The sequence below is a fragment of the Boleophthalmus pectinirostris genome, unplaced genomic scaffold (assembly GCF_026225935.1).
Source record: "Boleophthalmus pectinirostris isolate CB_2022bp ecotype Guang Dong unplaced genomic scaffold, ASM2622593v1 HiC_scaffold_18, whole genome shotgun sequence".
Classification (NCBI taxonomy): domain Eukaryota; kingdom Metazoa; phylum Chordata; class Actinopteri; order Gobiiformes; family Gobiidae; genus Boleophthalmus; species Boleophthalmus pectinirostris.
The window spans coordinates 16,307,753-16,323,482 of NW_026571133.1; the positions used below are offsets into that span (position 1 = coordinate 16,307,753).

The window sequence follows — 15,730 nt, forward strand, 5'->3', positions numbered from 1 at the left end:
CTAGATCGGGTTTAGTTCCAGATTAGCTTCAAATCAGATGTGGTGAATGTACATGGGTAAGTAGTATTCTATGGAAACTATCTAAAGAACCTGGATAACTTTAGTAGTGCAGTCCCGTTAGTGTTGACATACTACAGTTTCAAACCTGATCAGTATTACGGAAAAAGTTGACTTGATACATTATTTTTCTTCTATTGTCAATACTTGTTCAAACGAGTATCCAGTTTTCCAATTAGAATCTAGGTACTGATTTTTTGACATACCAGTAATCTGTATAAAGTGTTCAAGTTTATATCAGTTTTACCAGACAAGGTATTTGGCTTGAGTTCCCACCAGTCAGATTGTTTTCCAAAAGACAAACTCGCCCTTATAGCAACATGTCTCCTAATAGAAAAAGCAGTCCAAATACACCCCTTTCCTGTTTACTCTCTCTCTCTCTCTCCATCTCGAGCTTTCTCTTTTTCTCTCTTTCTCTCGTCCACTTGGCTCCTATCTTTTGTCTTGTCTATTTTTTGATGTAAAAGCAACAAATGACTTTTTTTTTTTGGCTGTGGCGCTCCGGCTGTGTGGCAATGTGTTGTTTACCATGATAGAGAGAGATAGAGAGAGATGGACAGAGAGAGGGAGGTGGTTCTTTGCCAGGGGATGCTGGGAATAAATGCCCACTGGGGGGTATCAAATTCAGGGAGAGGAGGAGGGAGGGAAGTGACCTGCCCTAGGTTGTCTTCATATTATCACAGGATAGCGCCAACAAGCCCATCCAACTCCTTCCCACGCAAGAACTCATAGCTTTGTCATTTTATCAAAAACTAAACGCTCAACTTTCGGACCCCAATCGCCCGCTCGCCCCTCCCTCCTCTCTTCTCTTCTTCTTCTCTTCTTCTTCTTCTTCACAGCTTCCCAAACAAGTTCGGTCCATTTTAATTAGTGCCATCTTTCACCCACGCCCACTATAGCCCACGTACCTACCCTTTGGAGTGGTGGGCATGTCTTTTCACAGCCTTCGCCAAAATCCAAGACTAGAGAAAGAGCCACACTTAACGCCAAGCTACAGCCAAGCCCTTGAGAAAACTCCCCTGGCAACTTTCAAACTTGTTGATGTAGTTTTTTTTTTTTTTTTTTGGTGGCTTGAAATAGGACATGTGTAGCATTGTGCTGCGACATATTTTTTCGGTTAGAGCTTTGAAGATATGAATAGACAGTATCCTCACAGTATGTAGCCTGTCGTCTTAAAAACACTTGTTGAGCATAGCACTATTTTTCTCAGAGCACAACATGTGACAGTGAGACATGGCGGTTAAAGACTTTGTTTAATCCGACAAAAAAGAGCTGGCATCGCGCGGGCATTATGTTGGCTTTGGAGAGAGGAGAGGAGCTGTGGAATCAGACGTGTGAAGACAAATATATAAGAAGGAGATCAGGCTATATTTGTGATGTATAAGATGTCAACAGAACTGTCACTTTGTAAAGTTGGAAGGAAGTTAAACAGACAAAAGAAAGTTAAAGATAGAGGATGTGTAAACTGGTATAAGTGAATTAGTGCATCTCTTCCTTTGGTAGCCTAGTTTATCCAAGTTATCCAAGTAGAAATAAAAATGAGTCAAAACTTAATACAAATTTATGTAAAGAAAAAAAGTAGTTTTTTGACAGAAATATTAGATTCTTATAGAACCTATTTACACTTGTGAAATAACTAAACCATGAAATATATATTCTCTATTTATGTTTTTTTTTTCATACTTCCTGTTATATATGACATTTTTAGGACTTTAAATAGTTTCAAAAGATATAATATTTTAAATAATTGTGGACCAATAAAGTCTATAATTTGGCATTAAATTGTCAATTGCCATGACAACAGACCTAATTTTTCATCATTGTTAAACCCATGGATACTCACTTAGACAGACTTGACTCACTTTACTGATCCACAAGTGAAATACTCCCTCATTTTTCGAGTAGTCTGTGGTAAAAGTAGATGTTTCTGGGTGACCTTTTAAAGCTTTGTTACTCTGCCTAGTATTGTAAATATATTTGTTTTTCTTACATAACATAACAGTCATCCCTCTTAAGACTTCTGTGTTTCAAATGAAAATCCACTTATGTGTCTGCCTGTCATAGAGCCAAGAGCAACATGTAGTCTTTCCTCCGCTCCCTTTTGTTAGTGCAACCCCCAGGAGCAGCATAAATACCCCTGTTTGTCCACACAGCCTCTCTGAGAATACACAGCCCCCGAATCATTCTTTAATCCGGGCGCTTCCTCTCCACTGCTCAAGAATGTCTCAGTTTTGAGTGGTCCGAGATGGGAAACTATGTCGGAGGCAGCGTCTGGTTTATGCCACATCAGGACACGCGGAGAGGAGGGAGTGCTGGTGGAGGTCAAAGGTCAGAGAGTGAGAACAACAAGGTTCAAGATCAGTGCAGTCCCAGGATCTGTTATTTTTTTGGGCAATAACAATATGAACTTAAAAGTGCACTATGTATCTATTTATTGGGTTCCATCACCTGCTTGTTTCTATGGATACGTATGTAACTGCTCTGCCTGGAATGTTCCACAGTATGACATTAAACAGATCTACCTTACATTTAATGAATTACAGGTGTATTTATAGCTCAAAGTACCAAAAAAATGCCATTCTGACTGAGCACGGTTGCCTCTCCACAGATGTGACTTGTAACTTGATCTGGTTTGGTCTCTGTGAAGATAGAAATGTTTGATAGCATACTGTGAAACATTCCAGCCAAAGCAATAACATCTCCATGGAGAAAAGCATTTGATGGACACTCCACTAGAAAATGTACACAATGCACTTTTAAAGGCACTGTACCTGATTTTTAAATCTTTACAAGCATGAAAATCTAGCAAATTTTAAGTCGGCTTTAGTGATCCAAACTTATTCCTCGCTTTCAAGATGCATCACTAGCATCCTAATCATTGATATAAGTGTGCTTTACCACTTTCAGAGGTCAGGCCTGTCTTTCAATCTATCAGTATCCTAAGATAACTAATGAATAAACTTTACTTTTAAATTGCCAATAATTTTGATGCTACATTAAAGCTCTTATGTGGTCTTTATATTTTGTACAATTACACATTATTATCAGTCCTACATAGTAGTCCATGCCTTATGCACAAATAATTGTTGGCTGTTGTTGTCTGTTGAAATATTCCTTCTGAAGTACATCTATTTATATTAAAGTTTGATTTGATTACTAGTATTTAAAAATATATATATATACATATTTTATTACATACATATTTTAAGTTATGGTCTTTTCTACGCGGATAACTCTGTATGCTATAGTATGGTTGTTACCTAATAGATTCATACTAATGGTAGATGACATTGAACAAACTTCAATGTACAGCTTTACAGTACAGTTGTTACAGTACAGTAGTCTAGCTCTGTCCCCTTTCAGTACAGTTTTATTTCAGAATTATGTGTGAATTAATATGAACTTTGCTCATTGTTGTACTCATAATGACGCACAGTGAAGCTCCTCTCTTTCTCTGACCTCTTCACCTGCCCCTGTCTCTGCCCCGCCTTTATTCTCTGACCTTTCTGTCTCTCAGTAATTACAGCAGCCCCTATACCTGCACCTGGACTCACTAACACTGTCCCCCTGAAGCTCAATGCTTTTCTGTCATCTCCTCTCCTTATCCGTCCATCTTTGTGTATCAACTTTGAAAGATAGAAGATGGAATTGAGAGAAAAAAGCCGGGCAGTTTGTATAGGAGACGTGGACAAAATGGCTGAACAGAAAAGGGCAGGATTGGTCAGTGGTAGCTCTTAATTACAGAGCGTTATCACAATCCCCTCACCTCTCCGCTCTTTGTCGGAGGGTATTAAGGAGGACGCACACAATCAGGCTTTTCATTAGGCCCAGTGCACAGCTCACAAAGGACTATGGCGTTAGCAGCTGCTCTCTGTCTCTCTCTCTTTCTCTGTCTCTCTCTATCTATCCTTCTCTCCCCAGTGTTTGGGGTGAGCGAGGGACAATGGACCAGGAGTTGAGAAACTTTGGTAATAAGGATGACAGTGAAAAGACAAGCCTTTATGAAACAAGATCACCTGGCTCAACTTTTCTGTTGTGCAATTTTATTATGCAACGAGTGTATAACAAGTGGAGGTGGCTCTCTGAAGTACAGACCAATAACGTGTTTGAAAAAGATAACAATTTACATTTACACAAAGTCGCAAGGGTTTATTTTTCATTTGATTGCTACTTTGAAATCCCAAACATGCACAAAAGGTATAATCCTCCTGTAGTCCTAACCAAGCCTATCTTAAAAAGGGGATATTATTTTTAAACAATATATTTTTATGTGTAAATAGGCCTGTCATGAGAATTATTATATTGAATTATTATTCAGTATATGATAGATGGAACAATAATGGGAATCAGTATATATCATGGGTACCTTTTCTTTGTATAATTTAGCTTTATAGTTTGGTTAGTTTTCAGTATCATCATTTATTATTTATATTTATTTCAGCAATATATCACACTTCAAAATGTGTTTTCGTTACAGACTTCTGTGTAAAAATTGTATTCTTAACATTATATTTTGTGTGTTTTAGGTGATCCTTATCCTCTGCAGCTAATCCCCACGACAATGGCTGCTGCTGCTGCTGCCACACCAGGTCTTGGTCCACTACAACTACAGGTAAATCCAAGAAGTTAACGTCAACACTATGACTATACACACAAGTAAAAGTTTGAATACTATTTTGAAACGTCACATTGCAAATAGTTAAGATTCAAGTACACCTCATGTGAGCGCCGTCCAGACTGACAGACTTCAAAATATCTTCAAGTGTTGGTCACTGTTGATAGAAAATACACTTCCTTTTCACTCGACTGGCCCCAGTGGGAATAAATCTCTTGAGCTCTTGGGCGTTCACAGTACACCGGACACGAATAGAGTCACAACTGTCAGACCGACCCTGAGTGTGGACAGTGAGGCCATCCCATAAAACCAAATGTATCATCAGAAATCACAGGGAGATGACAAGTGAGGCACTGGCTCGGGGACTGGAGCTGGATCAGGTTTAGACAGGACTCAGAGCTGGGCCCTTCTGTAGCGCGCCTGCTAAAGACATCTGGAGAAACCATCATGTAGAAATATGTTTTATTGAAAGTTCTTATTGCAGATGTTGTCCACAAGTTGTCAGTATTATTTAGTTTCAAGAAAAAATGAGTAATTTGGAGTTAGGACTGTGATTATCTGTCCCAAAATACCCCCCAAATGATATGTATAACTATTGTTACACATACTACTGCTGTAAACTATTGAATTTTAAATGACCATTGTGAAAATATGAGTGGTCAACATTTATTATCTTAGTCTTATGTCCAATTTGAATCACTTTATACCATACCCAGAATGTAAATAAATACAATTCAACACACATTTAATTGAATAGGTAATTGGGAGGCAGTAATAAAATCTACATGTTGACATCCCCAAACATCACTAAAACGTAGTTATAAATAGAATGCTGACAGTGAATATGAAACAGCCATTAGTGAACTAGAACATACTGTCACTAATACCCACAATGCATCACCATCTGGAACAACAATGATGATCAAAACAGACAAACTTTTAGCAAGTCTTTTACCGTTTACGATACATGGAAACTCCTGACTCGAGGGCCCGTTCTGACCACCTCACTCGCTGGACTGGTATAGCAATAGGACAGGTAGCGCACGTCTGCTCCTCTGCTCGGAAACAAAGCTGTAAATCTGAAGGACGAGCGCGGGGCAAGCCAAAAAACATCCGATAAAAAAATGAAATCAACATCTGCTGATTTTATTAGAAGTGTTGCGTGTTAGCAAGTCATGAGAGTAACAAAATCCATGTATTCATTACACTAAATTTTGGAGTAGTCAAGGTGACAATGTGACAAATCAAACATATAGGCCTGCAAATCCAGACAACTTAAAAGATTAAAATTACGAAATCCAGTAATGTGGTAGCGCGTGTTTTTTTTTTGGGGGGGGGGTTGTACTTACGTAAATGCACTTGTAATCGTCATCATTCTTTTACCTCAATGGCAATTTTGGTTCAAATAGAGAGTAGCAGACCCCACATACTTATATCCACGAGCGCTTTTGGACCTTTGGGACATCCCCATGGGTTAAGAGGTAGCAGGGGCGTCCTCTCAGCTGCCTGTCTGAAACACATTAACCTTATGTTCAGCACTTGGCCCTTCTGTCTCCCTCTGACATGTATTATCATAAGATGGGATGTATATATTTGAGAGGAACAGCTGCACATAGACTGTACTTCTATGTAAAAATGGAGAAGGGAGTTTAAATCACTTAGCGTTCACACACACTGAATTATGGGAAATGCAGGTTAAAGGTCAGGCGGAGTGTATGCTGTACATGTGCACCTGTCAGAAGAATGGCGAGCATATGTTTTACAGTGTGGAGAGAGCAGCAGTGTAAATCAGCTGTCCCCAGTGAATTTTAAACTTATGAATGTTCAAAAATAATGGTCTGTAACATACATTATTCTGTATGCTTTACAACTGTTTCACTAAATGAATCAGAAAGGAGGAAGTTTTCTTTACATCTAACCTATTAGGATTGACTGAGAAAAAAATTGTTAAATGGAAACAAAAATATCTATGCAATATATTCTGTCATTATTCACATTAAGTAATATATGCACTATGAATCACTCAGAGAAGAAGGTACCTCAGAATGCACAGAGTTTGGATGATTTCAAGAAGTAGAACTATGCATTTGGAATGGACCTAAGTTGGAAACACACTTCACAAATGTACAAATAAATGATCCACACAAGACTTTTCATGGATTTCAGAATGAGAAATTACAACATTATAGAGATTAATTATTTAAAACTTAATTTCATATCTATTCAATGGGTTAAGTCTACAAATGGTGCACATAAGATGAAACAATTGATTAGGATTATATTATTAATAATGTTGAATACTATTCTACACAACCACATCAAAAAACTTTTTAATCATTATTATTTATTTTTGGACCTATAAGAGCTTGAGATACAAAAACATCTCAATTTCAGATTTGTGGCTGACAGAAAACATATGCAGAGAAGCTTAAGGTTCTGTCAGAAAGAAAAGGGATTTGAGGAGTGCAGATGTCTCTATGTGGCTGCATTTCCTCTGGGACCATCCCGTACCCTCATTTGAAATGTTTCAGTCATAAAGACAAGATATGATGTTTGATTAGATCGCCATGGAAACACTTACCGGCAGAAGAAGGCTGTACATTAACAACTAGAGCACAACTGACTCAATGTAATTGTATCAGGTAGTTTTCAAGAACAAATGTGATCAAAACCAATAATTTGACATTTATTCATACCATTTTTGCTTGTTCAATAATATAATTGAATAGTTTGTATAAGATCACCCCTACCTACAGGCCAGATTTTCTGGTAAAAAAGGATGTAATTACTTTGCCAGGAAGGTTCCGCAGTGTGGCATTAAATTGTCTATCTCTATGAAGACAAGCAAAAATAATGCACATTTTCAGAGTATTTTTGAGAATTAAAAACTAAAGGTAAGGCAACATTCCAGGTGGCAAGGCTATTGCATCTCCGTAGAGACAAGCTGTAGCAGACGTTTCACCAGAAAAATTGCATAGTGAACCTTAACAATATCTATAATTGCTTAAAATATACTATTTAGTAAACAAAGAAAACACATATTCATGTAAAATAAAAGTTAGAACTTAGTAATTAACAATGGGCAACTCAAGAAGTATCCTGTATCGATCACTGTGGCATTCATTGATTGTTAGATCTTGTTACTTTCATGAATTTAGTATGATGGAGCACTCTTCTCTATAATCCCATATATGAAATGGTGTCATGACAGCTCCACACTGTGTGGATAGAATAAAGAGGCCCAGCTTTAAGTTAAGTGCACCCCTCAGTGACATGTGCTAATCTCTTTAAGATTTTAACCCTGTTCTACATTTTACACTTCCTTCACACATCAGCCCATCATGACTGCTCTCAAACTCAGGGGCGCCTTAGCATAAAATAAAGGTCTTTTAAGGCAATAGTACTCTGAGTGTACAAGGTTGGCCTTTAAAGCCTTAATCTGGGTGGATAAGTGAGACATTGTGCATTAGAGCATGTTAATCTTACTCTGTTGACCCCCATCATATCATTGATATCATGCACAGGCCACAAATGCATTAAAGAAATGAAGTATGCATATAAGTCTAATGGAAAGATATACTTTTTTTCTGTCCCAAATCAACTCTAAACCCACCTCTGATGTTATTGGTCCTATTTTAAACAACAACAAAGAAAATTGAATGTAATCACTTGCATACAATAACATTTATATAATGTATTATAATGCTAAAATAAAATCTTGATTGTCTTAGTAGTAGAAAGTATAGTGGTAGGAATACTGTACTTTTGGTGGTAGTAGTAGCAGTAATAGTAGTAGTAGTAGCAATAGTAGAATTAATAAATGTAATGGTAGTCATAGTTGTAGTAGTAGTAGTAGTGGTGGTAGTAGTAGTGATAGTAGTAGCGCTTATAGCATGTGTAGCAGTAATAGTAGCAGTGTAGCAGCAGTATTATTAGTAGTAGCAGCAATACCAGCAGTAATAGTAGTCCCAAAACATAATAAATACTTGCAATCTGAGCTAAAGTTCACTCATACTAGCACATATGGTTTATGGTGAAGGTAGGGTGATGCTGCCTGCTTTTCATACCAGATAAAAATGTTCAGAGGTCATTTTCGAGGATTATGATTAAATTAATAGAGAAAAGAGAGATGAGAGGATAGAGGTGTACTTGTGTGGGGAAAGGGTGTGTGTGGCATTGGAATAAAGAGGGTCAATGGTGCAGGTCAGGCATCATATGGAGAGGCAGATGTTGGAACATATTGTCCTGGATTACCATACTCCACACCGGGGGACGGACGCACCAACAACAAAATGGCAAGGAAAAGAAGAACATGAAACGGGGGAAATAGCAAAACACAATTGGTTTGCAAGAAATCAATGTTAACTTGTTTAGCTGCAAGAACCTCTTATCTTGGAGAGAAACAGAGCAGCTAAGTATTTACCTAGAAATTGGTTTAATTCCAGATATCACCTACTTAGCTTAGAATAGGTTGAGTTCAGTGGAAATGTACCTTTGCGATACCATGATGTAAATGTGAAATCTATAGACAATAGTGAGATTATTCTGAGGCATGGGTAAACAAGTTTTGTTTCAGAATAATGGGTATTACAATTCAGTATATTTGTACTGTCACAATCCTGGAGAATGTTGTTATTCTAACATTTGTTTGTCTATTTACACATTAAAAAATAGAAAGTATAAAGTGTATAATCTAAAGGTCCTATATTATGCAACATGTGATCTTTATTCAGGTTAGAATGCTGTTACCTCCTCAAAAACATACCTGGAGTTGTGTTTTCTTTCATTCACACATGTTTGATTAATCCTTATTTATTAGTCTGTCTACATCCCCAAAGCTCAAAATGCTCTATTCCACCTTGTGATGTCATGAAGAGGTTTTCAAGGTACCTTTTACCTTTAGTTCAGTAGGATTGTCAATTCCAGGGCTGAAATCATCCAAATGATTTCAGTGAAGGTGTATGGAGTTTAAAAAACACAGCAGAGCACTTCCTGTATTACCACATGACATCACAAGTTGGATCAGAGTGTTATCAGTGTTTGAGAGAAGAACTCAACTTAAATATGCATGGTTTATGTGTTAACATGCATTCATGCATGTTAACATGCATGAATAAAAGAAAACAAAACTCCAGGTGTGTTTTTGGTGAGGAAACAACATTGTGAGATAGATCAGAAAATATCTTAATACGGTCCCTTTAATGTGACGAAATTGTATTCTATTTTAGTCCATTGAAGTGTATTAAACAACAAATAACAAAACAATGAATCTACATCCAAACTAAGAACCATTTAGAGCTATAGTATCCTTGTAAACAATGGGATAATGCTGTGCCCAAGACACTAACTCTGACAATACGGACAGAGGCAGGCTGCTAATCTGAGTAAAGCTGCAGATTATTGACCTAACGCACACACAGATCCCCATCTCTTGAGAAGATGGGAAAAAACAGCAGGATGGACAATGGACGAGTGGCTTACTGTCTGTTTGTCTGTTAGATGGATTCTCTCTGTGTCAATAGGACTAATACAAAACAATCAGTAGCATGTCTTCACTCACGCCAGTCCAATAGTCAACCGCCACCTCTTCAACTCCCGTCAATAGAGACACACAGGGGGTCAAAGGTCGTGCGGTGTGTTCACAGACACTATATTGTCATGTTCAAACACAGTGACAGAGTACATGGTGTAGCAGCACATCTCTCTGCCCTCTGCATAAAATAACCCCATAAATGTCAAATTGAATGTGTGACCCTGACAGCGACCCAGGCCTAACCCCAGCTCCCAAAACACAGCTGGACTGTGAACAATGAACAATACAGTTAGAATTGACTCCACGGGACATTATATAAGTTTATAAGACTGATGCTAGGTTCAAGGTTCATAAAATTGTCCTTAAAGCGCCTTTATTGCTATTTTTTGGTCTGTGTTATAATGTTGTTTCCTCATTACAAACTTACCTGGAGTTGTGTTCTGTTTCATTCACACGTTTAACACACAAATCCTGCATATTTAGGCTGTGCTCTTCTCCCAGTGAGAAAACACTTTGTTCCACCTTGTGCTGTCATGTGATAATATAAGAAGTGCTCCACTGTGTTTTTTACACCACATACATGTGCACTAGAATTAATTGCATGATTTCTCCCCTGGAATGCCACTCTCTACTGAACTAAAGGTAACAGGTAGCTGTTACTTTGAATATTAACCTATTGCTCCATGACATCACAAGGTGGAATAGAGCATTTTGAGCTTTTGAAGATGAGGACAGACTAATAAATCGGGATTACTCAAATGTGTGAATGAAACAAAACACAGCTCCAGGTATGTTTTTGAGGAGGTAGCAACATTCTAACATGGCTTAAAGCTCACAACAGTCAAGTTTGCATAACATAGGACCTTTAACATTTCACAAAGGCTGTGTGTGATTGTGGACCATATAACTATCAATTAAAGATTCCTTGAAAGAATATTCGAAAATTCTCAGGATTTGACCCTTGGTTCTCTATATTTTCATGTTTTATTTTAAGTGATAGTTTATCATACGACTATAAAAAACTTACTATATTTACCCCATTTTTATCACTGTTCACCATATTTGACCATGCAGTGAGTGTAAGTTTGGTCTGATTTCATACAAAGGTATAAATGTACAAAAAATGAGATATTAGCTGTTGTGCCTGATGTTGGATACTGGACAACTAAGTGGCATTTCACATTCCAGAGTCCAACCAACCACCCCCATTACACCCCTCCCGAATGCGCCCCTCCCCTCCCTGCCCTGTGCGTGTGTTCCCCCGGTCACCCCAGGAGGCTCTGCGCTGTCACTTCCTGTTTGTTGACATACATGTGGTTGTGGTGGCCACGCTCTAGGCTGACTCTGCGTCGCCTCTGTCCGCTCCTATGTGTGCGTGTCTGTGTCATGAGTGTGTATCTGTGTGTGCATGTGTGTGTGTGCGTGTGTCTGTGTGTACCTTCTGGCCAGACCATTGAGCAGAGCCTCTGAGTGACGGGAGCTGGCCTTGTAATGGAACTCAATTCACTCCGCAAATAAAGAGGTCTTTGAACGAAGCAGTGGTCCGAATACATGGACATACACACACACACACACACACACATGCAGCCCGTGTGGTCGCGCTCGCCGGGGGGTCAGGCTGAAGGGGTGAGGGCGGGGGGCAGAGGAGGCGGAGGAGGGGGTCATGGTGGTAGGGTTATGGTTGGCTGGGCACATGGAGAAGCTAATTGAAGAGAAATGAGCGACAACAAGAGACTGATCTGATCTTAGGGAGAGGCTCTGCTGATGACGGATCACCTGTAGCAATGCAGACGGACACACCTACCTGCTGGAGGCACATTCACATGTATTATAAGAACATTTTGGTAATATTTGATAGTATAACTGCACCTTTATTAGCCTTAATATAACATGAGTATATACCTAATTTATAATGAATAACACATCATATGTGATATGTTAATTATCACTTAATCACTTAATAATTCTGAATTAGCATTTGTGCTAATACACTTGAATCATTCTTAATTAACTATTTGTCCATTAGAATTAAGTATTTTCTTTATCAGGGCTAATTAAGGTGTAGTTATTATAATGTGTTTCCATTTCAGTAAACATAGCAGATAACCTGCAGTTGGAGCATGGATTGTAAGGAAAAACAACAGATAACTAACATTACAGTAAGAACTACAATGTAATTTCTGGAAGAGTGGATTAGTTGTTTTTGGCTGGTGTGGTCAGATATTGTTCAAATTTAAATAATTAAATCAGAGTTTTAAATAGTTAAAAAAAGGGAAAGACACATCAACGTTGGAATGAGAGTGACAGTGAAAAGATGATTTCAAATTCCGATCTTGGTCCAAAAAGTGGTGCTTTGTGCCTGCTGTGCCTGTTGCCAGTCAGTGCGCTGTGTTCCTGGTGATGTAAAAGATAGACATCTTTATTGAAGATCGCGGTGGAGCAGGAGTTACTGTGGCCGACACATCTCCTCCTCTGCCATTTGCATAAACCAGCCTTTGTTTGACGCCGGTGGACAGCAGCNTGCTGATCACGAGAACGCAAACGCAATCAGAGGTACTTTGTGAGTCTGTGGATGTGACGGTTACGGCGCTGTAAGCATGTGAGGAGTGTCAGCTGCAGTTTACAAATATGCACGTATGTTTATGTAGCCGCATGTAAAATAAATATGACATTACGGACAATACGGCGTGATTGGGCATTTTAGTGTTTTAAGGATTTAAAACATGCAGAAGTCATAAGATGTGTCAGTCAAGCATTAGAACTAGTTTTAAAGAAAATGTATTGTGCTTGTGTGTGCTCTATAATTATAATCTATGGCACTCGTGGATCATTGTGTTATAATTTGCACATTTAAAATCACAATATTGATCTAAAATGACTTAATACAAGAAAGAAATCCACTGACTTCTGTATTAGAAAACTGCTGAATAGGTCTGCTTTAAGGCTAAAGTACAAATTATCGTCCCGTCAGTGGGAGCCGCAGTGCAGCATCAGGGGAACCATCTCCAGATCTTGAGCTGGTCTTGATCAGGACTACCTTAACTGGAGCATTCGACCTATGATGCATGTTTTTGGAAGCCAATTGCCACCTAGTGCCTCACCTCAATGTCATTTCTCTCCAACAACTAGGTCAAGAATCAGAATACACTAGACGGTTTGCAAGAAACCTGAAAGTTGTACACCACGCACCGGCCAATCAGCGAAGAGGTGTGAAGCCATGACGTCAAACTCAAGCGCCTGTCTGGGTCCCTTTACACACAACAGTAAACAAAGCGGTCGAGATGGATGTAGACGAAGACAGACATTCTGTGTTGGCAACGATTCCCGAGATCGAGGATTCAAAACCGGGACAAAGAGAGTATTTGGCAAATTTTATCAAAGGGAAACATATTACTGCCCTTCCGAATATAATTTGGCACATTACATCATGACCAAATAGCAGAGATTGGCTAAATAAAAAAAGTACCTGCCTACCGTCGAGCGAACTAATGATTAGACGGTTCCCACGAAGTGAAACCGGGTGATGAATCAGGCTATGGTTTTTGGTTGATGGGAGAAAAGTCACCCAGACACAGGCAGATTATGCAAACTCTGCGTGTCAAACCCTGAACCTTGTTGTGGTGGCATGAGCGCTCGCCACTCAACAATGTGCTGACCTGAGCTTTACGGTCTTTTTAGTTTTCATCTTAAAATAATACATTTGTATAGAAGCCCAAGTAATAATATTCCAGTCTTGATATGTGAGTGTAAATTAGCGGGTGTAATAACACACACTCGCTTCAGCTCTGCACTTCAAATGAGGCAGAAATGAGGCAGAAAATGCTGCATCTTATTCAAGGAAGGCAATTTAAGCCTGAGAGGATCAAAATGAGTCCAGTCAAGATGTATGTATTTGGCCTCTAGGAGCATGGAGGGGCATTCCTGGAGTAACACATAATGATGTCATAAGGTGAAAGAGTGTTTGAGCCCTGGAGAGGCTGACAGCTTAAATATGTACAATTTAGAGATAGGTATGTGTGGCTCTTTTCAAAGCGTCATTTTGTAAGGATCAGCTCCGAGAAAAGACTCCTAAACCTCTGTGCTTGCGTTATTGACAATTAAAGAATTAGGAATATTTGTTATTCAAATTTGACATTTGAAAAGGGGCATATCATTCTACATAGACTTATTTGTGCACTATAACACTGCATATATAAATTGCTCTACTCTAATGTTGTAAAGACTCTGTACCTGATTTTTTTTCTCACATATTTGAACACAACCTTATGTACTGTCAGGTTATAATATGTCCACACTACACTGTCTGCATCTAAGGCTACGTTTATATGATGACGGTCTGAACTGACGCAAAAGTGGCGTTGCGTCTTTACTTTTTTATTCTGCATTTAGACAAGTGTTTTCGGGAGGAAATTTGCATTCATACGGTGATGCAAAAGTGTGTGGAATTCGATTGGGTATGCATGCCAGGCGGCTAAGTGGTGATGTATGTGACGTAAACGCATACGCAACATGAGCAGATCTGACCAGAGTTTTGCGTCTTGGGCAGTGTAGACGGAAACGCTATGGCGGAGTGTATTCAACTTTTCCACTCTGGAGGGTGGTTTCAGATTTTTGCATTTTTAAGCCCCGAAAAAAACCGTCACCGTCTAAACGAAAGACACTTCCCATAAAATATTTTGTTGTTTTTACCCGCACGCGTTCTTGTGTAAACTGGCCCTAATTTACATTTTATTACCCAAACAGGAACTGCACTGTTAACATGCAAGTTGTGCAGGGTGTTTGTCCACACATCGCAACATAAACATCCCTGGTTGAGATCCACAGACTCACAGGTTGGCGGTGCGATTCCAGCTTCCACAGATGAGTGCTGTCATTGTGAAACCCAGTGGGCTAAGTCAGACATGTCAGACTCAGGCCTGGGGGCTAAATTTGGCCCGCGAGCTCATATCAAATATGTATTAGAGCTGCCCGTCGGCTACAGATAGACTATATTTATTTAAAATTTTGTTATTATTTTATATTATGTTTGTTATGGATTCAGTGTTTAAGCAAAACTATTATTAAACATTTATTTTAAGAAAAGGTTAAACATTACATATCTTGGAAGAAGAGAAAACATGCAGATGTTGTTGAAATTTTTCAATAAATATTTAGTTTGGCCCAGTTTAGTCCCAGTTTTTAATTCTAACCCTCTGTGAATTTAAGTATGACACCCCTGGACTAAGTGTTGTCACCAAGATCGTCAGGCTGCAGAACATACTTTTTTTTTCCCCCTAAATTGGAACACCTCTTGTTTTTAGCTTATGTCCCTTTCTGAAAAAAACAAAAACAAAAAAAAACTATATTGTACTGCCTACTTCCTTCAGTATTTTCAACACAGTAGTCATCATTTGGACAGGAAAAAACTGCATTCATGACAAGTACTAGTGTCAACGCTGTACTTGAGTTATGTCCGTAAGTACCATTTATGTACAGTTTGAGCAATTGCAGCGTCATGTTAAATGTACAGCTGCTGACAGGCCGTA

At 38.8% G+C, this 15,730-nt stretch overlaps 1 protein-coding gene across 5 annotated transcripts in view; it reads left to right on the plus strand.

Annotated features, from left to right (window-relative positions):
- Nucleotides 1–15,730, plus strand: part of sox5 (SRY-box transcription factor 5) — a 169,430-nt gene that overhangs the window by 123,774 nt on the left and 29,926 nt on the right. For all 5 annotated transcript variants that reach the window (XM_055154036.1, XM_020926348.2, XM_020926346.2 and 2 more), the window contains one exon: nucleotides 4,584–4,669. In XM_055154036.1, coding sequence (XP_055010011.1) covers nucleotides 4,584–4,669 — 86 coding nt within the window. The remainder of the gene's footprint in view (nucleotides 1–4,583; nucleotides 4,670–15,730) is intronic.